Source organism: Geotrypetes seraphini, chromosome 13 (genome assembly GCF_902459505.1).
Source record: "Geotrypetes seraphini chromosome 13, aGeoSer1.1, whole genome shotgun sequence".
Taxonomy (NCBI): domain Eukaryota; kingdom Metazoa; phylum Chordata; class Amphibia; order Gymnophiona; family Dermophiidae; genus Geotrypetes; species Geotrypetes seraphini.
Window position 1 is genome coordinate 3072554 of NC_047096.1, and position 25886 is coordinate 3098439.

Below are 25886 nucleotides of genomic sequence, written 5' to 3' on the forward strand. Positions count from 1 at the left end.
CGAGTCTCTTTCATTTGAAAGGAAACTCTGGAATGAGAGGGCATAGGATGAAGTTAAGAGGTGATAGTCTCCAGAGAAATCTAAGGAAATACTTTTTTACAGAAAGTGTGGTAGATGCATGGAATGGTCTCCCGGAAGAGGTGGTGGAGACAGAGACTGTGTCTGAATTCAAGAGGGCCTGGGATAGGCACGTGGGATCTCTCGGAGAGAGAAAGAGATAATGGCCACTGCGGAGGGGCAGACTGGATGGGCCATTTGGCCTTTATCTGCCATCACGTTTCTATAACCATAAAGCTCTATGACCTCACAATGCAGGTGTAAATAGCCTTAGCCTATAGGAAGAGGAGATGCAAATGTTAAGAGCCTTAGCCAATAGGGAGAGGAGAAGATAGTAGATGCTGCGGATGGGCCATTGGCCTTTAACTGCCATCATGTTTCTATAACCATAAAGCTCTATGACCTCACAATGCAGGTGTAAAGAGCCTTAGCCCAATAGAAGAGGAGATGCAAATGTTAAGAGCCTTAACCAATAGGGAGCGGAGGAGATGGTGGATGCTGTGGATGAGCCATGTGGCCTTTGTCTGCCATCATGTGTCTATGACTTCACAATGCAGGTGTAAAGAGCCTTAGCCTATAGGAAGAGGAGATGCAAATGTTAAGAGCCTTAGCCAATAGGGAGAGGAGGAGATAGTGGATGCTGCGGATGGGCCATTTGGCCTTTATCTGCCATCGTGTTTCTATGTTTATTAAGCATTTATGTATACATAACAAACCTAAAGGAAGATAAAATAAAATTACTCTTATTGGTGAAATTCTAAGTACTCCAATTCTTCACGGGAACAAACAGCTGGTCATAGAAAAATACATATCAAAGAATAAAACCCCAAAAGAAGACAAAAAGAGAGACTTAGAGCAATGTCATTGCCTTTAATCAAGTATTAACAGAGGAGCTCGGCCTGTATTTCCCTGAGCACTGCAGCTCCACACACTTCACGAGTGACACCTTTGAGAAAGATGTCATACGCCCCTGACGTAGTGAAAACTCAAAACACAGATCCACATCAGGACAAACAGGAAAGTATTGCTAACCGGCATGATGAGAACAGCAGTGAAATTGCATTAAAAAAACACAAAAACCCAAACCAGAGGACTTTTGGACCTTTGACTATGACAGGAAAGAAAGTAAGGCAGTCACAGCTCCCTTGTATGAGGCTCCTTAAATATAAGAACTAGTGGGTCTTTTCGTAGGGTTACATATGGCTCCAGGAAAAGGAGGGCAGATTGAGACATCCAGGTTTTACTTCCCTTGCTTTCAAGGAAACTAAAGCCCAGATGTCTCAAACTGTCCTCCTTATTTCCCTCGCTTGCAATGAAGATAAAATCCGGATGTCTCAATCTGTCCTGCTTACTTCCCATGAAAGTAAAACCCGGATGTCTCAGTCTGTCCTCCTTTTTCTGCAACCATATGGTAACCCTAGTCTTTTCTGGTACATTGGTCATGTGAGAGGATTTACAAACTTTACAATTGGGTTTTGAAGAAATCCAGCTGAGCAATGAGATGTTTCAAGAGGATGGAAATGAATACATTGGTGGTTTGAGCAGAGACCTTGATGCTGCTCTGCTATGATCTTGGTACATCACACACTATTATACGTCTTTTCTACTGAATCATTCATATGCCACAACTTCCAGGACCAGCCCACAAGAACTGTGGAAGCAGAAGGTTTTCCAGCTCTGCAGAATATCCTGCATGCAAAGCTTCTCGACAAGATAATTATTCTCCATGAATTCAGGTTGGCATGTTCCACCATGGCTGGCCGAACATCAGCATGTCCCTCCACCGTGAGGCGCTGTTCCATAGTGCAAATACAGGAAACGGGAGCTTTCAGATAGCGCAGGGAAGCTCAGTTTAATATGGGAAGCTTTGGTATTGGTTGAGACCTCGGGCACATGGCTGGTACGTGGGATATCACTAATGAGGCACACAATTTGGGGTACGAAAGCTCTAGCCTAGATGAAGAAAAAAGTGCTTTTGCTCCTCTCTAGTCCGGGAAAGGAAAAGTGAGCACAATGCTTCTGTGTTAGCCAAGCAAACTCCAGTAACACCTGCAACCAGAGCCCCTGCTGGATGCTACTGCAACCGAACACCTCAAGAGTCTGACACACACAGAGCCTCTGCAGCATCACTCGGCCCTTGGTTCACCCCGCCGATGGCAAAGAGGCAGTTCTTCACCACAATGCTGGAGCAGGTGCAGCGAGGGGTGGGCATGGGGGCCAAACTCTCCCATTTATTCTTGCTCGGGTGGAAGGCTTCAGCCGAGTCCAGTACGTTTGGCTGGTTCCCTGAAAAACAAACATCCAAAAAGTGACGAGAAGAAAGTTGAGGCCACTGATAGCAGGATGAGGGGTGAAGCTGTTCATCCCTCTGTTTCTGCTTCAGACATTGGACAGAAAGCAACCTTTTAAGACCTACAGGGACCTCATGTCACTGTAGTGTTGACTTAGCATCATAAGCGTAGTTTGCAAGTAAGAAAGCCATATTGGAATTGGGGGATGAGGGGGACAAATGCAGATTCAGCATTAGCAACCCTCCCATGCCCACCTCAAATTATATCTATATTTAAAGGAGCGCCCAAGGCCTGCAATGATGGAGTTGCATCATTTCAGAAATTCCGTTGTGCCAAATTTTCAACAACTAAAAGATGTGAACGAGGTGAACTGGGAATGATAGAAAGTCCTAAGTGCGGTCTCACCGAGTCCTCCAGCGATGACCACCCGGCCCTTTAGAGAACCAGCGATGAAATCTGCTCGCCTCTTTCTCAGGAAACAGGAGCTGTCAGTCTTCATCCAGCCACCTGCAGGCACAGCACACAGAAGCCAAGGTGACACGCTGCTAATTACATCTACAGTTCATTTCCAAATGTGGACCTGTAGCCTAGAACCATAAACCACTGGCCTCCTTTTCTGCATTTTGGGCATTGAGTGAGCAGAGAAAAAGTCTAGGACTGAGTAAAGGAGCAGTGATTTCATAACAGGGTTACAAGACAGGCCCAGAACACTTGGTTCTGGAGAAACCCAGTCCTTCATGTTTCAAGAGCAAATGTCAACATTCAATTTCACTTTTCAACAGAGATGTGAAAAACCCAGGATTTATACATCTGGATATAGTTAGGGTTACCAGATCTTACTTTAGTAAAATCCGGACCCCCTAGATCCGTTCCACCTATCCCCGCCCTGTTATGCCCCAGTCCCACCCCCCGCTGCCTGCTCTTGTCGGGCAGGAGGGCATCCACACAGAAGAAGATGCCCTCCTGCCCGATGCGATTTTGAAGAAGCTTTTCAAAACCCAGACAAAGAGCTGGTTTTGAAAAGCTGTCCAGACCCCCTGGACATGTCCTTGAAAAGGACATCTGCTAACATTAGATATAGTGGCGCTCATTTGATCCAAGGACACTAGTTAAGTGTTAGTTTTCTGTGTGATGGCAAGTGGAACATACCACTACCACTATTTGATATTTCTATAGCGCTGATGGACATCTACACATTTAAAAGATAGTCCCTGCTCTGTAGAGCTTACAATCTAAATTAACAGACAACAGGACAAGTGGGGCTTAGGGAATTTCTCAGGGTGCTTAGGGGGAGGGGGTTATGAGTTAAATCTAGATTTAGTCTGGAACGTGAGATGGTGGTGTGTGGAAGGTACCTGTACGAGGGGCCGCTGAAAAGTCTCCATCGAGGGCTAATACACGTAGAGCTGCATATTCAAAACATACGTCTAAGTCTGATTTGGGCTTATGGCTTAATATCCTGATTCACTCTTTGGTGATGTCTAAAATCGACTATTGCAATTCTCTTTTCAAAGGAATTGCTTTACATGAAATAAAACGTCTTCAAATTATACAAAATGCATCAATTAAGCTAATAACCAAATCTAGAAAGTTTGATCATGTAACACCTCTCCTTAAAAACGCTCACTGGCTTCCAGTTATTCACAGAATAACGTATAAACTTTGTATAATTACCTTCAAAACCCTTTATAATATGACCCCTGCTTTTTTATTTAAGTTATTAATTCCATATTCTGCAAAGAGAATTTTAAGATCTAATGAACAAAACTTATTGTCTATTCCTTCGTTGAAAATTATAAATACTAGACGACAATTTATTTTTTCATGCTCTCCCTATATCTTTAAGGGAAGAGAAGGAATTTGGAAAATTTAAAAGTAACTTAAAAACATTTCTCTTCAAAGATACCTTTGCAAACTAATTTTATTATCTTACTACCCTACTCTATTTTATTATATTTTTTATTTGTTATCCTCTTGTACTTTCCCTTAATGTCTTCTCTTTACTTTAAAGAATTGTATTTCATTCCTCCTCAACTAATGTTATGAATATGTTAAATTGAGTGTAATTTTGTCCTTTTTTAAGTATTTTTATTTATTGTATTGTCACCTAACAAATGTAAATTTTAAAATGTACATCGCTTAGAAGTTTGATTAAGCGATTAATCAAGAAACCTAATAAACTTGAAACTTGATCAACCACTCTCTCTGTGAAGAAATACTTTCTGGTGTCGCCATGAAATTTTCCGCCCCTGAGTTTGTGGCCGAGGGTCCCTTGAGAAAGAAAACATCATCTTCCACTTCGACACGTCCCGTGAGGTACTTAAATGTTTCGATCATGTCTCCCCTCTCCCTACGTTCCTCGAGAGTGTAGAGCTGCAATTTGTTCAGTCTCTCTTCGTACGAGAGACCCTTGAGCCCCGAGATCATCCTGGTGGCCGTCCGTTGAACCGATTCAATTCTGCGCACATCTTTACTGTAATGCGGCCTCCAGAATTGCACACAGTACTCCAGATGAGGTCTCACCATGGCCCTGTACAACGGCATTATGACTTCAGGCTTTCGGCTGACGAAACGTCTATTGATACAACCCAATATCTGCCTTGCCTTAGATGAAGCCTTCTCCACTTGATTGGCAGTTTTCATGTCTGCACTGATGATTACTCCTAAATCTCGTTCTGCTGAAGTCCTAGTTAAAGTTTCTCCGTTCAAGAAATAATGACAATGCGTGTACATCAAATTTTAAATAAAACTTGAAACTTGTACTTATACCTGTTTTTACATCATCTAACTCACAACGTTTAAGTTTCGTCCAGGATGTCTAGTAAAACATTTGATTATCCCTGCAGGACGACTAAGTCTAGGTCAGCCATCCACATACTGCCCTAACCACTCCTCCAGATATGCCCATCTCAGCTCTGGGCGCATAGCAGCATTCAGAGGCACATCCAGAAAGTTGGTTTGATTATCGGCACTCGGATGACCTGTCTTTTAGGTCGTCCAAGTGCCAAGTGCTTAAATTTTGATTATGAGCCCCTTTGTCTAGCGATTTTCCACATTTTTTGTTCCAACAGAACAGAAAAAATGGAAAATCACTAAACTGAGTGTATAACCCTCGATGGAGACTGCCATAGCTTTGGCGGGTGAGCTGAGAACGGCCCCTTGTATATAATATGTAAACCATAGAAAGGCAGCATATCAAACGTATGACCCATAAGCCACTCAGGCATGGATAGGCTCCTATGCTACCATATGGAGTGACTTGCCAAGGCCTGTTTATATCTTCCTGGCTAAGGAGGCTCAGCTGTCCCTTATCAGGACTTCCTCGGTAGAGGGACCTCCCTTCCTCTTGGCTTGGAACTCACCTTGATCCAAGTCAAACACATCCACAGTCTTTGTGAATTTGGGGCGGCGGTATGTGCCTCCCTGCCGCAGCCCTCCTATGCTGAACAGATTGTTGTCTGCGATGACGAAGCTGGAAAAAGCCCTTTTGTTGGGGATGTTCGCGAATTTGTTCCATGACTTTGACTCAATGTCAAATACTTCAAAGGCATTCACTGCGTATTTCGACTGTCTTCCTCCTGGTAAAGACAGGTAAAAGGTCAGAATGTAACATAACTTGGGGGGTAGCTGGGGGATATTTTTTTTTCCCAGTTAACGCTCTCGTAGAATATTTTTTGTTAATTGGAGGGGGGGGGGGCTGCTATATGTTCTACCAGGTGTGCCACGAGATGCCAGCAAGGAGATGCACCTCTCTTCGCCGGCACCTCCGCTCCTTCTCCTCACCTCTCCATCTGCAACATCCCCTCTACTGGTGGTAATAGGAGGCTCAGGACCAGGGCCGGAGGACATCGACATGATAACGTCATCGTATCGGCATCTGTGCATTTCCGGGTGCCCTCCAGCCATGGCCGCAAGATTAGCGTACCGCACCTTTATAAGTTTGCGACACCCTGAAATAGCATAAGACATTCACTCTGCATTTTTTTTTGGAGGGACGGCTTTTTCCACATCTCTCAGTGTCCTTACTGGTCACTTAACCATTGAAGAATACGGAGAAGAGACTCATACTTACCAACTACATAGATCTTGGAGCCACTCAGAAAGGAGGTAGCGGCGTATCGTGGGGTGGGCATGGCAGTACAGTGTACCCAGATGTCCTTCAGTATGTCATATTGTTGCAGGTAAGCCTGGGGACGCAGGTCAGCACCCATTCCTCCTGCTGCATAGACTCTGCAGTCTGCAAAGAGACAAACCATCAGAAGGGGGAGTGCAGGAGGATCCTGGGAGATCAGTGCTCAAATTCTGCTATTTCCCACTGCCGTTCCTTGTGAACTCTTGTCAACTCAGATTCTGGGGGCAGGGACTTTCTTTCTCAGATTTGGAAATCCATACCAGAAAGGAGAGGGGTAGAGTCTAATCCAAATTTCTCAAACTGCTACATGTAGCGCCTAAAAAAATAGCCGCCGATCAGATTGGCTTTTAGTGTGATTGTATAAAAGGCACACAACTGAATATCAGCAACATCTCCAGCAGAAGCAAATCCCTGGGAGTGACACTCGATCAGATAAATGCTGTGGTACGCAAAGGATTTGCCACTCTCTGGAAACTGCGATCTATCTGCTCATACATCGACATCCTCAGCATCCTAGACCAGTGGTTCCCAACCCTGTCCTGGAGGACCACCAGGCCAATCGGGTTTTCAGGCTAGCCCTAATGAATATGCATGGAGCAGATTTGCATGCTTGTCACTTCCATTATATGCAAATCTCTCTCATGCATATTCATTAGGGCTAGCCTGAAAACCCGATTGGCCTGGTGGTCCTCCAGGATAGGGTTGGGAACCACTGTCATAGACTACTGTATCCTTGTCTACCTTTCCTGCTTCAAGAATCACTACAATCCAAAATTCAGCTGTCTGAAAAAATCATTTTAGCATAACTTCTAATTTGCGTCAGTTATGAGGTGTTAATTACCAATTATCAACACCGATTGGTCATATTAAACATTTGAGGGTCTGTTAGTTGGATTTTAAAAAGATTTGGACAAATTCCTGGAAAATAAGCCCATAAACTAGGTAGACCTGGGCACAGCCACTGCACAACCCTGGGGGTAAGTATCCTGGAAACTCACTACTATTTGGGATTCCGGAATCTTGCTACTTTTTGGATTCTGGAATCTCGCTACCCAGGTCTTTATCTGCTGTCATTTACTATGTTACTATGTTACTCTTTGGGATTCTGGAATCTCGCTATTTTTTGGGATTCTGCAGGAACTTGCAACCTAGACTGGCCACTATTGGAAGCAGGATACTGGGCTTGATGGACTTCGATCTGACCCAGTGTGGCTATTCTTATGTTCTGATGGAAGCCTCTCAAGGCGGATGCGCCCTCCTCTGTACCCACCACACAAGCAGGAGAGGCAGTGATAAGCAGGCAAATGAGACTCACCTTTCACAGTCACAGAAATGCCCATGGCCGCTTCTCTCAGCATTCTCTTCTTTTTCCACGTCCCCTCATCTGTGTTGTAAACCTCCACTATTTTCAGAGGGGTCTGCTGTATCCCAACACCTCCTATCACCATGATCCGCTTGCCCAGTACTGCTACTGCCACCCCAGCCCTAGCTGTGGGCATGGGGGGCAATGAATTCCATTGGTTTGCTTCAGGGGAGTACATCTCAAAGGAATTCATAGGGGTGCCACTGTCATCACAGCCTCCAAGGGCAAAGATTTGGTCCCCAACCTCCACCAGTGAGCAGTAGACCCTTTTGCTGGGTAGTGGTGCCAGAGTTTGCCAGTGAAAGTCACTGGCATTTGCTATATCCATGGCGGGTCACCAAGAGGAACAGAACATCTGGACTGCACGTCACAGTTGTGGAAGGCTGGAGGCTACATGAAATCAGAAGAGGCCATTAAAGAGCAGGATGGGCAGAAGCTTCTGGTTCTCCAAGTCCCGTTGGTCTCCTTCAATTTAGTGGCGGCCTGTGTCTGTCCTAATCGCTGCAGCGGTCTCCGTCTTCCCTTCCCTGCTGCATCAGGTGGGCAGTTTTTCGGAGCACTTCTGCTATACAGGAACCATTGGAGACAGATGAAGGTATGGAGAGATTACAATACAATTCAGCTATGTGGTCATGTTTTTCAATCTAAACAATGTTCTAATAACAGAGTTCTGAGCCACCTGCCAGGAGCTCAGTACAGTCTGGGGGATACCCAAAAATACGATGTTACAATAGTGTAGGAATGCCACAAAGGCATCCCTTATATGGGCAACAATCAAACTTTGCCTGAGCAAGGCTAATCAAGAGAGCTTAAGAAGCATGCATTATAACCTTTGGACTTTCACATGCCATAGTAAGATTTGAGACATATCAGAAAGGTACACATTGGGAATCACTTTATTATAACTGTTATTATGTATTCATATGTCACGTGAGTTAGTAGCTTTGAGACACACATGATATAGATAAACAATGGTTTAATCCTCACTGTAAATGCATTATGAAATTATAACCTTGTAGAGCATTAACTAAGTAATTAATGGAGATATGATTCTCAATAAAAAGAGGGAGAGACCATTCATTTGGAGCGCCTCCTCTCGACTCTAAGCCTGAGTGTTTGTGTTTCCTTTGTGGCATTCCTACACAATAGTCCATTGTCGACAACACTATAGCTTGAAGTATATTCTTATAGTCATCCCATGGTAAGTAATGGTATAGTCTATTCAAGAGATGCAACTTATTAGGTGTTTCTTATTAGGTTAAAAGACAGCTGGGGATTTCTTTAGACCATAGTGAATCTGGCAAGTGTGGGCAGAAGTGAGGAGGGGGGAGAGGGGGAGGGAGGGCTTTTCCATTCAGTATCATCAGACATGACTCAGGACTGACAGCCTGACCCTCAATGAATGGCAGGCAGCACAAGGTAAGAGCCAGCGTTGGAAAGACCCATCCTACCTAAATGCAAAAAAAATGCAAAGGAGGTGAATAAACTGGAAAGCACAGACACCTCCCGCACACATACGCATGCAACCTTCACCTTCTCCCCACACAGATACTCCATCTGTGCTGCACCACGTAGTCACATACAGATTTGGCCACATAGACATTTCATAAGTTCACTCATTTCTCTGAGGATTTCTATAGATGCAGCAATAAAAACAGAGAAATAGAGACAAAGGAAGGCCTATCCATGCCTCTACTGTCCCTTCCTCTCTCTTAGAAATCCTATGGACTTCTCCCAAGTTCTTTGGGATTCAGATACACCACCCTTTTCATGAAGAAGTATTTCCTTAGGTTACTGTAAAATCCGGACCTATGGCTCCGCCTCCTGGCTTGCCCTGTTCCACCCCAGCCTCATCCCTTCAACCTGTTCTCATGCTTGGAGCCGCGTCGGGAGGGATTTTGCACATGTGCAGGTGTGATGCAAAGTGCCGGCTTTTGAAAAGCCGTCCGGACATGTCCTCTAAAAAGAGGACGTGTCCGGGTAAATCCAGACGTCTTGTAACCCTAAGGTTACCCCTGAGTCTGTCCATTTCTTCAGGAGTCCAGGAAAAGAAGTCCCCAATCATGTACTAATATCATTGGACATCAGCCAAGTAGCATGGGCTCCTGAAGAAGATACCTTATAGACCCCGAAACACTGGCCGTGTTGAGTCAGTTTAAGTTTACTTTATATTACGACTTTGAACAATGATCTCTTTGAGTGACTGTCTGTCAAACCTTACCATACAGTTTCTTATAACCCACAAAATTTCAACAAGGATTTAATGAGGTTTACCCTCAAATTAGGTTCTACAAATTTTAACCAATATTCAAGGATAATTAATATGACAAATGATGTGTCTTCAATATTTTTCTGAACTGATAAAACAACTCAAGTTGACGCACATGTAATGGTAAACTATTCCAAACTCCTTTGCTTTTGAGCCTTCATTGGCTCCCGGTTCACCTCAGGATTCAATTCAAATGTGTTTCTATTACTTTCAAAATTTGCTATGGTATTTTTATTCCTCTGCTATGGAACGTTTATAGAATTTCCTATCAAGAGGCATTCAGCAATTTAAACTTTCCCTTCCTTCAAGAACTTTAGCCTTTCTTTGGCTTTTAAATTCTCTCAATTATGGAATGAACTCCCTTTAACTTTGAGATGTCCTAGTCCTTTCCGCAAATCTTTAAAAACTTTTTCATTTGCTAAACATTTTGAAAATTAATCTCCTTTGCAATTTGAGCATATTTTTCAGAATTATTGTTAACTGAGTCGAGCTTCCTCTGGATAAGGTTTAGTTTAGTTTAGATTCAAGCGCGCGTTTATGGCACACATGGAAAGGAGAAGGGAAATTTAACTTACCCCTTCCCCTTTTTACAAAACCATGAAAGTGATTTTTAGCGCTGGCCGGTGGGCTGAATGTTATACACTACTCTGATTAATTCTATGAGCAGCGGAACAGCCTTCAGTGCACTGACCAGCGCTAAAAAACGCTTTTGCAGTTTTATAAAAGTGGGGGGTTAAAGTGCTGTATCGATCTTGAATTATTACAAGATCTCAAGATATTAATATCAAAAATTAACCTACTAGAATTGAACCTATATATAGCCTTATGGACGACCATGCAAACAATCTTAAATTGGATTCTCTTTTTCAAAATGGACTAGCTCTCAAATTGATTTAATTGAAAGATTAATCTGGCCGCTGTATTTTGGAGTAACTGCAATCTCTTGGACGCATTACAAAGTGTTGCAAGTACAACAATCCTAAAGCTAGTCTGTCTTAAAACTGATCTTATTGTTCTTAATTGCCTTAATCTAAAGAAAAATATCTTTACCAGATAATTAATCTGATCTGCAATCTTCTTCATCCTTGTCTTTCATTCCCCCATATCTCCTCCTCTTCCTCCCTTTCATCTTCTCTCTCGCTGCTTAGTGACAGATGGAGAATAATGACAGTTTCTATGATGGTTTTTTACTTTCAGTTCATTATTGACAAAGTTGTATATTTAAAAGAAAAAGGGACTTGTATACTGCCTTTTTGTGGTTAGACAACCACACTCAAAGTGGTCAAGCATTTTCCCTCTCTGTCCCGGTGGGCTCAAAATCTATCTAATGTACCTGGGGCAGTGAAGGATTAACTTCATCACATTTCCCTTAGTCCTACTATTTTTGGAAAGAGTAAACAAGTGATTCCACTCCACTCAGTATTTTATAGACTTCAATCATATCACCACTGAACAATTCTCCAAGCTGAAGAGCTCTCACCGCTACAGCCTTTCCTCATAGGGAAGTCATCCCATCTCTTTTATCATTTTCAAAACCCTTCTCTGTATCTTTTCTCATTTCGCTATATCTTTTTTGAGATATAGTGACCAGAACTGTACATAGTATTTGAGGTACGGCCATACCATTCTAACATTTTCCTCTTTGTCTGCCATTCCTTTCCTGACAATTCCTAACATTCTATTTGCTTTCTTAGCAGCCGCCGGACACTGAGCTAAGGGTTTCAATGAATCCTCAACGATGACACCTGGATCCTTTTCCTGGTCAGTGACTCCTAACACAGAACCCAGCATCACATAGCTATAGTTCAGGTTCCTCTTTCCCACATGCTTTGCACTTGCTCACATTATACGTCATCATACATTTTGACGCCGAGTCTTCCAGTCTCACAAGGTCCTCTTGCAATTGAACAACTTTGTGTCATCAGCAAATTTAGTTATCTCACTAATTATTCCCATCTCTAGATCATTGATAAATATGTGGTCCCAACACAGATCCCTGGGGAACCCCACCATTTACCCTTCTCCATTAAGAATATTGACCATTTAACCCCACTTTGTTTTCTGTCTTTCAACCAGTTATCAATCCCTAATAGGACATTACCTCCTGCCCCATGACTTTCTAATTTCCTCAGAAGTCTTTCATGAGGTACTTTGTCAAATGCCTTTTCAAAATCCAAATACACAATATCAACCAGTTCACCTTTATCCATATGTTCATTTATTCTTTCAAAGAAATGCAGTAGATTGGTGAGACAAGATTTCCCTTGACTAAATCCATGTTGGCTTTGTCTCAAGAATCCATGCTTATGTATAGGCTCTATAATATTGTTCTTTATAATAGTTTTCACCATCTTGGCTGGCACCAACATCAGGCTCACCAGTCTATAATTTCCAGGGTCACCTCTAGAACACTTTTTAGCAACTGGTGCTACATTGGCCACCCTCTAATCTTCTGGTACCATGCTTGATTTTAAAAATAAATTGCATAATAATAGTGCTTTGGGATGTATACCATCTGGTCCAGGAGATTTGCTACTCTTTTAGTTTCTCAAATTGCCCCATTACATCTTCAATGTTTACAGAGATTTATTTCAGTTCCTCTGAAAAACCACCAACAAATACCATTTCTGGCATGAGGCATCTCCCTCTCATCTTCCTTGAAGAAGACCCACGCAAAGAATTCATCTCTCCACTATGCTTTTGTTTTCCCATGTCCCTTTTACTCCTCAGGCATCTAGTGATCAAACTGATATTTTTACTTGCATCTTGCTTCTGATATAGGTATAAAAGTTCTGTGATTTTATCTCCAAGGCAATCTTCTTTCCAAAGTCTCTCTTTGCCTTCTTTATCAGCTCTTTGCATAACACAATGAGTTGTAAACATCGGATCTAGCCCACCTGAGTTTGTTTGAATGTTATTTAAGCAGTTGTAAGTTTCCTCTTTGCTCTCTTCCATTCCTGACTCCTGTTTGAAGCACTTATTGGGTGCAGGGGAGGTGATGGTGCCATGACTCAGAATCAATGACTTCCAGGAGTGCAGAGCTCAGCTATTTAATTCCATCTCTTCCCAGGCACAGGGAATTATCACTTAATTATACTAACAAATTGCAGCTGTTACCATTGTTTGAAATGACTATGTTAATAGAGAAATGAATGGTAATGGATGAAATGGTTTTATGCATTGGCAGTACTGTCTGGGGGCTACTGTAGAACAAACGTAAAATGCATTGACATTTTCATGGGGTGGAGTGGGGGCTGGCCTCATTACCAAATAGCCGGAGTACAGTAGGAGGCATAGCGCCCTCTGTCTTACAGTGTGAGCAGTAAAATTCATGAGTTCTGAAATCCTGTTTAAAACGTAAAATGGGAAATGGTGTAACAGTGTTTGATTTCATGGAAGGAATCTATCGGACTCCATATTCCAGCTGCTGACACACATGTCACAGATAAACCGTCACGGGGGGGGGGGGGCTTTAGTACTTAAATGGCTTTCATAGATACTGCAGAGAGGGAATAGAATTTTATCTTTCCGCAATTACTTTCAAAAGCCATTATTGTTTTAACTTGCCCTGAGGAAGCCATTCGAATGAGGTGGATGTGTGTGATCCCTGCAGTACTCAGAGGGAAGCCAGGATACTTCACTTTCTCAGAAAAATGAATGGAATATACTGAGGGACTTCAGAGCACCTTTTCAACAAATGACAGCAGTGGTGTGCTTAGTATATTTGACACCCGGGGGTCTGATCATTTTGAATACCCCCCTCCTCTATATATATAAAATCTATATTTTAGTAATAATCCATGAGTCACATAACAAGGGTCCACCTAGGAAAAGGCAGCATCTTAAACACTGCAGTGAGCATTATAACATCAATATACCAGATTAATATAAATCGATCCTGCACAGTCAATGCAAACAGAAAACCATGTTCTTTTCATACACACAAACACAGATACACCCTCACCTAGTATGGAATATGTAATCACAAACTAAAAATAGAAATATGTAGACAAAAGTTAAACTGAACCACCAAGAAGCCAGACTCTACATACAATGCAACACTACAGAAACAGTGACTTATGTCCCCTAATACTATGCAAAATATAAACCCCTCCTTTTATAAAACGGTGATAGTGGTTTTTAGCGCAGGTCGGCATGTTGAATGCTCTGCGCTGCTCCTGACGCTGAAAGAAACTCTATGAGTGTTGGGAGTAGCGCAGAGAATTCAGAGTTCTGGCCTGTGCTAAAAACTGCTATTGCGGTTTTGTAAAAGGGGGAAAAAAGCAGATGTAAATTTGAAAAAACAGACAAATAGCAATCACTTTACAAATTAACAAATAGAAATAAAACAAAATAAGAAAATACCATTTTATTGGACTAATACATTTTTCAATTAGCTTTCAGAGCTAAGACCTCCTTCCTCAGGTCAGTACAGTATAGCATACTGCTGTTACAGTATCCTATCCTAACCTGAGGAAGGGGGTTTAGTAGTCCAATAAAAAGATGACCTTATTTCCATTTTCTTTTTATAAACATTTATCAATGTAGTTACAATACTATTTTATTCTAAAGCAACAACAACAAAAAATATTTTTTCTACTTTTTGTCATTTCTGCTTAAATCATCTGTTTATTCTGTTCTTTCCACCCAGTGTCTGTCATCCCTCTCCTTTTCTTGCAGCATCTGCCCTCTCTCTCTCTGCCCCTTCCATCTACTGTCTGCCCTCTCCCCACCCTCTTCCCCTTCCATAAGGCATCTTTTCTCTTTCTATGCCTGTTCCATAATCGGTCTTTCCTGTGCCCCTTTTCTTCTTTATACATGATTCATTTCAGCTTCACCCCCTCTCCATTTTCTCTCTGTCTCCACCCCCTCCCTATGCTCTGGCATCTCTCTTTTTTCCTCTCTTCCTTTCCATCCCATCCCACCCCCAGTTCTGGCATTTGTCTCATTCCCAACCATTTCTAACCTCCCCCTCTTCCTCCATGCTCTGGCATCTCCTCTCTTTCCCTTCCTCCTTCCTTTCCCCCTCATCTGGCATTTCTCTCTCCTTCCATTCCATTCCCTTCCCTCCCTGCCATGCCCTGGAATCTCTCCCTCCCCTTCCTTCTGTTCTTTCCCACTCTCCCTCCCTTCCCCATGGTCTGACATCCATCTCTCCATTCCTCTCCCTTCCCTCATCTTCCTTATCCCTCCCTCCCCCAATCAGGTACAGTATTTCTCTCCTCTTCCCCTCCTCCCCCCGATGGGTACCTCTCTCTCTCTCTTCCTGCTTCTGTGAAAACAGGACCTGGCTAAGAGGAAGGCCCATCACTGGCAGAGTAGCTTCAGTAATTGTGAAGGCTATTGCTGCCTGTGCCAGAAGGGGAAAAAGTTCCCAATCATGACACCGGCCCTTGGAGCACCCTCTTATGGTCTGCACCCATGGTAACCCCCCTCCCCCTGCCCTCACCTTGGTATACCACTGAGTGACAAAAAACCTGCAAGATTTCTTGGGGTTAGCAGGAACCACATGAGTAGAACAGAAAGAAAAAGAAAGCAGATAAAGACCACCTGACCTATCCAATTGGTCCATCCATGTAATCTACTATCTTCTCCTCTCCCTAAGAGATCTCATGTGCCTGTCTCATGCTTTCTTGAACTCAGACACCTCTAGATTACTCCGGAGCTTATCACCTCTTAACTTCATCCTATGCCCTCTCATTCCGGAGCTTCCTTTCAATTGAGACTCAACTCAGGTGTGTTTATGCCACTTAGGTATTTAAATGTCTCTCTTCTCCCGCCCTTCTTCCAAAGTATACTTATTGAGATCTCTAAGTCTATCCCCATACGCTTTGTGTTGAAGACCACCAACCATTTTAGTAGCTACAGTTGGAACTGACTCCTTCCTGTTTATATCTTTTTGAAGGTGAACATAATACCATAACAATAGCCTTACAGGGTCAGTCCAATGGTCCATCAAGTCCAGTAGCCTATTTTCACGGTGGTCAATCCAGGTCCCTAGTATCTGCCCAAAACCCAAAGAGTAGCAACATTCCCTGCTACCGATCCAGGGCAAGCAGTGGCTTCCCTCATGTCTTTCTCAATAACAGACTATGGACTTTTCCTCCAGGAAATTGTCCAAACTTTTCTTTAAACCAGCTACGCTATCCACTCTTACAATGCATTCCAGAGCTTAACTATTCTCTGAGTGAAAAAAAAATTTCCTCCTATTAGTTTTAAAAGTGTTTTCCTGTAAGTTCATCGAATGCCCCCTAAATTCCTTCCATATCCTTGGACGTTTGCCAACCAACTCCATCACAGACTGAGATGCAGGAAAGCTCAGTGGTCTTGTGGCTAATGCTGGAAACACAGGCTCCAGCCTTCGCTCAGGTCTTTAGTGTGGAGTGGCGGAGGCTGCACCCACACCTGAGGCCTACATTTCGTTTGCAAGTAACTTTAGACAGCTGCAATGTGTCCTGAGCACATGAAAAGAGAAGAGGAAGCAGAGCCTGATGATCTAAAGAAATCAGAGAAGCTTCAGAGCCATATAAACCCCCTCCTTGTAGCCTCAGCATAGGTGGTGCCAGTCAGAGGCTTATCACATTGTTTCCGCTGCATTTCAGAATATCATTTGCCAAACTAGGCCATTTCTCGAACAGCAAGATAGGGTCTGAGTCCAGAAGGAGCACAACGCAAAGCACAGCTTGAAAATGGAGACTGGACATTAGCCCTTCATCTGTACCTATCTCTGGGAGCTGCAGGGCACCACAAGACAGCAGCGGGCGCTTCAGAATGCTTAGAACCGAATACAGAAAGGTGGGATGGAGGAAAACGCAGATTCAGGCGCACTAGAAGAAATGAAGCACCTTCTGCCTGTTTTGTTATGGTCAGAACAAAGGAGGCGGCTCAGACAATGCACAGAAAAAAACGGACGCAATCCTGTGCTAAAGATTGCTTTTTCTTTTCCAGAAGAATTAACATAAACAAGGAGATTTCCTTGTTCAAATTTTGCCTACAGGCCACTGCAAATGTATTGATGTCGATTTTTGAGTTGCCAATCCGAAATGACTATATATAGCAATTGGTTCATACTCAGGGTTGTCCAGGAATTCACATGAGAAAGTAGGGCATAGTTTCCAGGTAACGGAGGCTGGAAAAGTCACCCCATGCAGGGAAATACATGAGATAAAGGAGAGAAGAGAATCCTTTGGGACAGAGATCAATAAAAGATAAGGCAACCTGCGCAATATCTCAGGCTTTTTTTTTTTTTTTTTGGGGGGGGGGGTAATTGATGGGATTTAAAGACAAATTAAACTCCAGCCCCCTAGTGACTGCATTTTGTGTGGGCTGAACATCTCCTTCCCTGGAACTGTATGAGAGGGAAAAATGGCCGTGAACAATCCTCTCTTTTCCCTTTTTAAAGCAGTAGCGTGTTTCCATATTTGGGCCACATAAAGCTAAGGTAGAGGATTCTGCTGCGACCCAGAGTGGTGAACGCCTGGAATGCTCTCCCAGAAGAGGTTGTGGAGGAAACCACCATTCAAGGTTTTAAGGGCAAGTTGGATGCACATCTTGAAAGCCACATTGAGGGATACGAATAACTAAGGTATTCGCCAGGGTAGGCCTGGCTGGGCCTCCGCGTGTGTGGATCGCCGGACTAGATGGACCCAAGGTCTGATCCGGTGCAGGCATTTCTTATGTTCTTATGTTCTATGTATGTATGTTCTATGATGCTCATAGGAATTCGATGAGTGTCGGAGCATTTCGCGCTCCGGGTCACAGTAGAAATCTCTACTATGGCTTAGTAAAAAAAAAAGTGTGTGTGTGTGGATTAATAAAGTAATACATTGTCACTGGACTAACTCAATGCATTTCTTCTCTGTCTTGAATACAGGCAGTCCCCAGTTTAAGAATGCTTGACTTAAGTCGAACTCATACTTATGAACCGGGGTACTGCTTCTCCCTTCCTGTCCCTTCTGTGCCCCTTTGTCCCCCTCTGTTCTGCATCCTATATTTGTGCTTCCCGCAGGTGTTTCCTTCCTTCCAGCCACACTTTTCTTGGCAAAGCCGCAAGTTGCGACTCCAGCACCTACTTCCCTGGTCTTCACAAAGCCGCGAAGGGCGGCTTGTGCATGCGGCCCGCTGACCTGGAAGCCTTCCCTCTGATGCAGATGTGAGAGCGAAGGCTTCTGGGTCAGTGAACCGCGTGCAGGGGTCACCGTTCCCGGCTTTGCCAAGAGAAGTGCGGCTGGGAGGAGGGAGCCGGCCAGAGAACATAAACGCGGGAACCAAAACTCCACTTCTAAGTCAGAGGTAAGTACCCTTGCTGCAAAAGATTCGCTAGGAGACACTCTAATTCAGATGGGTAACTCTCTAAAGGAGTTTAGTAGACACAAAGAGTGGAGAGCTATGTATGTAAATGCACACAGCCTAGGGAATAAATTTCTAGAACTAGAAACAGAAATAGTAAATGCAGACCTAGACGTGGTAGCAATATCCGAAACATGGTTCACAGACTCTCATGGGTGGGATATAACTATACCAGGATACAACCTGCTTCGCCAAGATAGAGAGGGTAAGTTGGGAGGTGGGGTAGCACTTTACATCAAAGAGAACATCAAGACAACTAGGATCACAGATGTCAAGTACACTGGGGAATCCATCTGGGTAAACCTGGCCAGAGGCGGAGAGAAATGCCTATACCTCGGTGTGGTATACAGACCTCCAAGACAATCGGAGGACAAGGACACAGAATTAATTGAAGACATTGAGAATATCACATTACGGGGGGACGTTGTCCTGTTAGGGGACTTCAACATGCCTGATGTAGACTGGAACACATTCTCAGCAACAACTTGTAGTAGCAGGAGGATATTAACATCCATGAAGGGAGTATAGCTCAAACAAATGGTACTAGAGCCCACTAGGGCCCAGGCCATCCTGGACCTGGTACTTACGAACGGGGAAAGCGTCACGGAAGTCTCAGTGGGAGAAATGCTGGCAACCAGTGACCATAACATGGTATGGTTCAACCTTAGAAAGGGCTTCCCTAGATCACAAACAAAAATGAAGGTACTCAATTTCCGGGGCACTGACTTCGCAAGCATGGGTGATTTCGTCCGTCAGACGCTACAGGCTCAAGAAACAACGGATGATGTGGAAGCTATGTGGTCAACACTGAAAAGGACACTACACGAAGCAACTATCCGCTACATAAAATCGGTAAATAAACAACAAAGAAAGAAGAAACCCCGTTGGTTCACTGATGAAGTCTCACACCTAGTCAAGGACAAGAAACGGGATAGTACGCCTTAGAACAGCAGATGGGATTTATGTGGAAACAGATTCCAAAAAAGCCAAACTACTGAACGATTACTTCTGCTCAGTCTTTACCTGCGAGGCACCTGGACACGGGCCACAGCTGGAAGCAAAGCCAAGCAAGGAAGACCCATTTCAGAATTTTGGGTTCTCACCAGCTGATGTTTACAGCGAACTGTCAAGACTCAAGGTGAGCAAAGCTATGGGACCAGACAAATTGCACCCACGAGTGCTCAGGGAGCTGTGCGATGTCCTGGCGGAACCATTAACCATGCTCTTCAATCTCTCCCTAAGTACGGGGAGAGTCCCCCTGGACTGGAAAACAGCTAACGTCGTTCCTCTGCACAAAAAGGGTTGCAGAGCGGAGGCTGCAAATTACAGACCAGTGAGTCTCACATCAATAGTGTGTAAACTCATGGAAACACTACTTAAATGTAAATTAGACACGATTTTGGATGAGGGGAATCTAAGGGATCCTAGTCAACATGGATTCACTAGGGGTAGGTCATGCCAATCCAATCTTATCAGCTTCTTTGATTGGGTAACAGGAAAGCTGGACTCGGGAGAGTCTCTGGACATAGTGTACTTGGATTTCAGTAAGGCTTTCGACAGCGTCCCACACTGTAGACTATTAAACAAGATGAAATCGATGGGGTTAGGTGAGACACTAATTGCATGGGTCAATGATTGGCTGAGTGGAAGACGTCAGAGGGTGGTGCTCTATAATTTGGCTCTGTCTTCTTCTTATACAACTTTTCTGTGAAAAGAAAAACTTAAATGTCTTTCAAACTTCAAAACAGCCCTAGGGGGTTAACCTGAAAGTCGAGGGGTGGGAGGGGGGGAGGTAATCTCCAAAGAGGGACAGCTACATTTCTAGCTATCTTACTGGGCCATCCCTGTCTTTGTCCTACAGTGGAAGAAAGCCTGCCCCTGCCCCCAACCCCCCTGTAACTGGTTTTGTAGTGAGGCTTCCCCTTTGCCCATTTAGAAGCCATCTGCTGAGATGAAAGAAGGACATCAGTTCACTCATAAGAACAGTAACAAAACCAGGGACCTAAAGGTCCAAATAAAGAGGCAACACGGATCTATTCTATAATGTTAAGACTTCTCTGGTGTAGGATGAGCAAGTTCTAGTTCCCCCCTTCTCCATCCTACAGAGATTAGAGAGGGCTGCCCAAGTCCGGTCCTCGAGATCTACTGGCAGGCCAGGTTTTCAGGATATCCACAATGAATATGCATGAGAGAGATTTGCATACATAGAAGGCAGTGCAGGCAAATCTCTCTCGTGCATATTCATTGTGGATATCCTGAAAACCTGGCCTGCCAGTAGATCTCGAGGACCGGACTTGGGCAGCCCTGGACTTTCGGATGCACATAAGCATTGGGGTTGGTCCTAACACCGGAGACCTTCATCACAATTTATTATTGTTTCATTTTGACCTTAGACCCCTGGTTTTGTTGCTACTTTTCTGATAAAATAATCATCTGTACTGGGGGAGGGAATAAACTGGCACAAGCTGAGCCAAGGGCTTCGACCACAGACTAAAGCTCACCTCAGTCCCTTTCTCTCTGCCACCCCCCCCTGCTGTGGGAATCTGAGAACAGGGGCTTTTAAATGCGATGAGCAGAATATGCAAGTACTCCCCCCCCCCTTTTTTTTTTTCAGGCGGCTCATCCCTGGCTCGAGTCTCCTGCTTAAGCCGGTGGTCTCAGGGAATTTAGTCTTGCAAAATTAGAGCATAGCTTTGCTGGCTAAAGCCTATCGGAGACCCCCAGCAAAAGGATTCTCTCCCCCAGGCAGGTGGGCTTCCTCTGGGAGGATCAATATTGGAAGCACGGGGGGGGGGGGGTACATCTAGAAGAGAGTCGGGGGGCAGGGCTGCTGTACTCACCGCTAGCCCCCTGGTGATCACCCATCCAGCTCTTCTCAGCCTTCATTTGCAGCGACCTGTAAATTCAGCACCGACAAGTCTAAACCGACAGGAGCTCTGCCTCCTCCAGAGGGAGGGAAAAGGCAGCTAGGAGCAGGCTGAACCCCTCCCCCTCGTGATTCCGGGGATCCCCTCTGCTCCTTAGGAAAGGGGAGGGGGGAGTCACCAATGGTCACAGAGCTCTGCAAGAGACGAGACCTGCAGTGAAGGACAGAAGGTCCAATCTTTTGTCTCCTTATCAGTGAAAAATGCCCCCCAGACCACCCCAAAACTATTGCATAGGAAAAGCGACATGGTTGGAGCAGATCTAGTCTGCAGAAAGGATTTTGCTCTTCCCAGAAAAGCAGAGCCCAAGCAGCAGAATGCAAAGCTGGAAAAGCAGGACTGGCTTCAAGTGATCCAGTGGCTCAGAGTGGCCTGTGGCAGCTTGGGGGGACCCTGGGGGCCTGAATGACTTCCCAAGGAGAAGAAACCCCCACAAGCATCCCAATGTGACTGTCTTCCTCCTCCCGTCATTTCATAGTGACATTAAGTCATCGATAGCCTGCCACACACTCAAAATAACAGCTTGCTGTGGGTTGGCTCTCTTGCGCCACCTTTTGGTCGTATTCCTAGGTCTCCTTGATTTTGCTTTTTTCTCTTTGGTAAGACACAAGGCTGTTTACATTAAAGATATGATGAACTATACTATGCAGAAGAATAATCTACTATAATAAAACCCTAAGCGTGCATGCGCACTTCAAACTTCGTGTTCCGTGATCTATAACTCTGTGCCAGTAGAATGCTACTGCATATGCAGAGTTTAGCGACCACGGACGCAAAGAGAACATTCTGGCGACTCCCTCCTCCCGCCCTCACTCACTCTCTCTAAGGCCCGCTGCTGCTCTTCGTTCGCGTCTGCCCTCCTCTTCAAACCAGCCTGCCGAGGATCGCCGGTCGGCTGTAGCGAACCTCGCAGGCCGCTCTCCACCTCGGTAGCACGTTCCCACTGACGCGATCCCATACATCAGAGGAGGGGTGGGATCGCATCAGAGGGAACGTGCTACCAAGGTGGAGTGCGGTCTGCGAGGTTCGCTACAGCCGGCCGGCGATCCTCAGCAGGCTGCTTTGAAGAGGAAAGGGACGCGAACGAAGAGCAGCGGTGGCAGCGGTTCATGCCGCTGGGCCAGAAGAGACCAGGAAGCCGGGATGGAGGGAGGGTAAGAACGGCGGTTTGGGAGTAATACAGACAGGGAGAGGGAAAGGGGGCTACTTTGGGGGGAGGGGTGTGCTGGGGGGCAGACAGCAATCATGCTTTACTCTGGGGGGAGGAACAGAAGGGGGCCACAGAGCAGGCAGGCATGGCACAACAGAGAAATACAGGCAGGCAGGAGGTCAGGGAGAGACACAGACAGAAAGAATGACAGACAGACAGCGGCCAAGGAGAGAGAGAGAGAAAGAAAGACAGACAGACCCATCTCTTCTAGCACCCGTTAATGTAACGGGCTTAAAGACTAGTGTAGACATAATCAGGTAAAAACCCTGAAGCAAGAACTCTGCACAGAATGAATATAGAAGAAGCCGGACTTAAGAGATGTGCCTGGAAAGTTGTTAGGCCTCTCTCTGAAGGAGGATTACTGGAATAGCTTTTTGGTAGGAATTCCCAAATGATTTCAGAATGCTGTGGTGGCCGTGTTCGTCCACTTTCCAAGGTCACCCTTCTTCTTCAGATCAGAGATAAGCAAATGTTGACCTGAAAGCATTTTCTATTGGCCTCATTTTCTTTCTTCTGATCTGAAGACCTTCAAAAGCTCATCATAAAATACATCGAGTTAGTCCAATAAAAAGGTTTCAGCTTATTTCCTTTGTTCTGTTTCTTTATATTACCTCAGATTGCTGTGGAAGGTGCAATTAAAGGCTTGTCTAACCCTGAATATATCACTCCAATTCTGGCAGAGCGACACAGGTTGCCGATTCAATATAGAATCTAAGATTATGATGGCAGTCTTTAAAGTTTTTTGATTGATAACTCCAGTGGTATCTGCTTCTTTGGCATTTGGCGTAAGGCGACAGACTTAGAGGTCTCAATGTGTATACTTTGGGGGAAAGGGTCCGATCTTGAGGCTAAGAGAGGTGCTTAGAGGAGACCTACAGGGATGTTGTAGAAAAGTCCCACCTCCAGTTTGGCAGCTTCTGTCTCGGAGGAGGGAGGTCTTCTTAAAGGAGAGCATCACCCTGATGAAGTAGGAGACAACCCTGTAGCCAGGACCTGCCCACCAGGGGATGAGCCGAAGAGGGAAGGGTTAGAACAGCCATTATAGTGGGAGATTCTATCATTAGGCATGTAGATAGCAGGGTGGCTGGTGGACAGGAGGATCGCTTGGTAACTTGCCTGCTTGGTGCAAAGGTGTCACTTAGAAAAAGATTTTAGACAGTGCTGGGGAGGAGCCTGCTGTCTTGGGATGTCCCATTTTCTTCTTCACCCCCCTGGTCTGGTTACCTCTGAGTCTATCCCCTTTCCCTCATTCCAGAGTTCTTTCCATTACTGGTTAGAGCTACAGCCTCAGCACCGAGGTTGTGGGTTCAAATCCCACACTGCTCCTTGTGACCCTGGGCAAGTTGCTTAATCCTCCATTGCTCCAGGTACATTAGATAGACTGTGATCGCACTAGTTCAGATAGGGGAAAATGCTCGAGTACCCGATTTATAATCCATTCTGAGGTGCTTTGGGGAAGATGAGCTAAAAAATCGAATGAATGAATAATTGAAAAAATCTCAAGTCTCACATGCAGCCCAGCTAAGGAAATGGATGAACAGCTGAGAAGTTGCCCTACAAGTTGCCTCTTCAATGTAATGGCTGCTTCGCTGGGGTTGTGAGAACAGTTCCATTTATGACCTCACTGTGACCATGGCCAAAACGATGCTTCATTTGCAAGGAATCTCATCCTACCCTAAGAAGCACAATGCACTTGAACCAGCGGCATTTAATATTTGCATCCACTGGCTGCAATAAAGCCATTTTTCTGACTTGATCTCTAAAAGGTAAAGCCAGTTTTTGTATTTTTCTAAGCTGTTTACTCAGATCCAAGAGGATCTTGACACCTAGATGAATCATTAACCACATACCTCTCTTCCCCCTGCCATTTTCAGAAAGACCTAGCCTCCTATCATTTCATTGCCTTTTATCATTCAACAATCCAGGGGCTTCCAGCAGCCGTGCCCAGCCAAGGTGAATGCAGGCCAGCCTAGGCAGGGCAATTTGAGTACAGAACTACAAACCTTCAGGGGGATGGAAGGCACCAGGTTTTGAGCAGGTGCAGGGGCTAATGGCCATGCTGGTACCATCCCCAACTAGTACTCCACACTGCTCAGGCAGGTCTGCCTTCAGCGCCTCCATTTTGGGTTGTTTTTTTTTTTTTTTTTTAAACGCAAGGCTTCTCCTTAATCAATAGCTGTCTGTTGGATTCCATAACTATGTGCTTGTTCACCCCTCCTCCCACTACTTATGTCTAAGCTCCTTTACAGAAAGCCTAGACTTTCCCAGCCTCATTTAACAGGTGCTACCAATATATCAAGAACTTGGTGTAAGACTTATTGGATGGTGTTACCTGGGCCACCTTAGGAGTCCTTTGCAAAGGCAGTATGGCCCATATTCTAAAAGAGAGCACCTACTGAAGTAATTATTTTGATTGGCTATTAACGGCATGGTAACTGACCAATTAAAAGAAAAAAGTGTAGGCACCACTAAGCGCCTACAACCAGAGCGCTGGAAATGCAACTACGCAGGCAAAAGAGGTGTGGTTATGGGCGTGATTCCGTGTCAAAGGTAGGTGTTGCACATGGACCACATTTCCATTGCCTACCTTGGACACAGGCCATGATTTGTAAAACGGCACTGCGATCTGACCGACACAACCAAGGCTATGTTTTCAGGCGCCACTTTCAGAATTTAGGGCCTATGTAAGCTCTGCTCGTGCCAGCTACAGGATTATCACACATCCAGGGTTGGCTTAAGCATTTAGGCACAGAAGGCAGTCACCTAGGGCAAGAGCTTCTGGTGGCAGCAAAAAGCTAAACAGGTCCAGCGATTCACACAACTCAGAGAACCATCATTTCCTGTTAATAGCAAAAACAGAAAAGAAAAAAAAAAAAAAAAAAGACATCTAGGAGCAGAGTGGCCAAGTGGTCAAGGCTGCAGCCTCAGTAACCTGATGGTGGAGGTTCAAGCTAGAGAATGACACAGGGACAAATTTTCCCTGTCCCCATGGGAACTTATTTTCCCATCCTGGCGAGTTTGTTTCCTGTCCCTGCAAGCTCTGTCCTCATCTGCACAAGCCTCAAACCCTTTAAAAATCAGTGTTCGAGGTTTGTGCAGTTGAGGCAGAGCTTACAGGAATGGAGCAGGGACGGGACAAGGAAATTGAGCTCCTGTGGGGACTGGGACAAAAATTGTCTCTGGGTCATTCTCTAGTTCAAGCCCACGACTGCTCCTTGTGAATCTTGGCAAATCACTGAACACTATTGCCCCAGGTACATTAGTCAGATTGTGAGTCCATCGGGACAGATA

At 44.7% G+C, this 25886-nt stretch overlaps 1 protein-coding gene across 2 annotated transcripts; it reads right to left on the bottom strand.

The window, feature by feature from the left end:
- Nucleotides 1-1093: 1093 nt before the first annotated feature.
- Nucleotides 1094-24548, bottom strand: KLHDC8A (kelch domain containing 8A). 2 transcript variants are annotated; one of them, XM_033919095.1, is made up of 6 exons: nt 24446-24548; nt 7796-8405; nt 6421-6585; nt 5711-5926; nt 2754-2855; nt 1094-2343 (listed from the first exon to the last, which is right to left on the bottom strand). In XM_033919095.1, exons 2-6 carry the CDS (start codon nt 8169-8171, stop codon nt 2150-2152), a joined length of 1053 nt encoding a protein of 350 aa, XP_033774986.1. In that variant the 5' UTR covers nt 8172-8405; nt 24446-24548; the 3' UTR covers nt 1094-2149. The 2 variants fall into 2 exon arrangements, with proteins under 2 accessions (XP_033774986.1, XP_033774985.1); XM_033919094.1 differs by lacking the exon at nt 24446-24548 and adding an exon at nt 21302-21430.
- Nucleotides 24549-25886: the final 1338 nt, after the last annotated feature.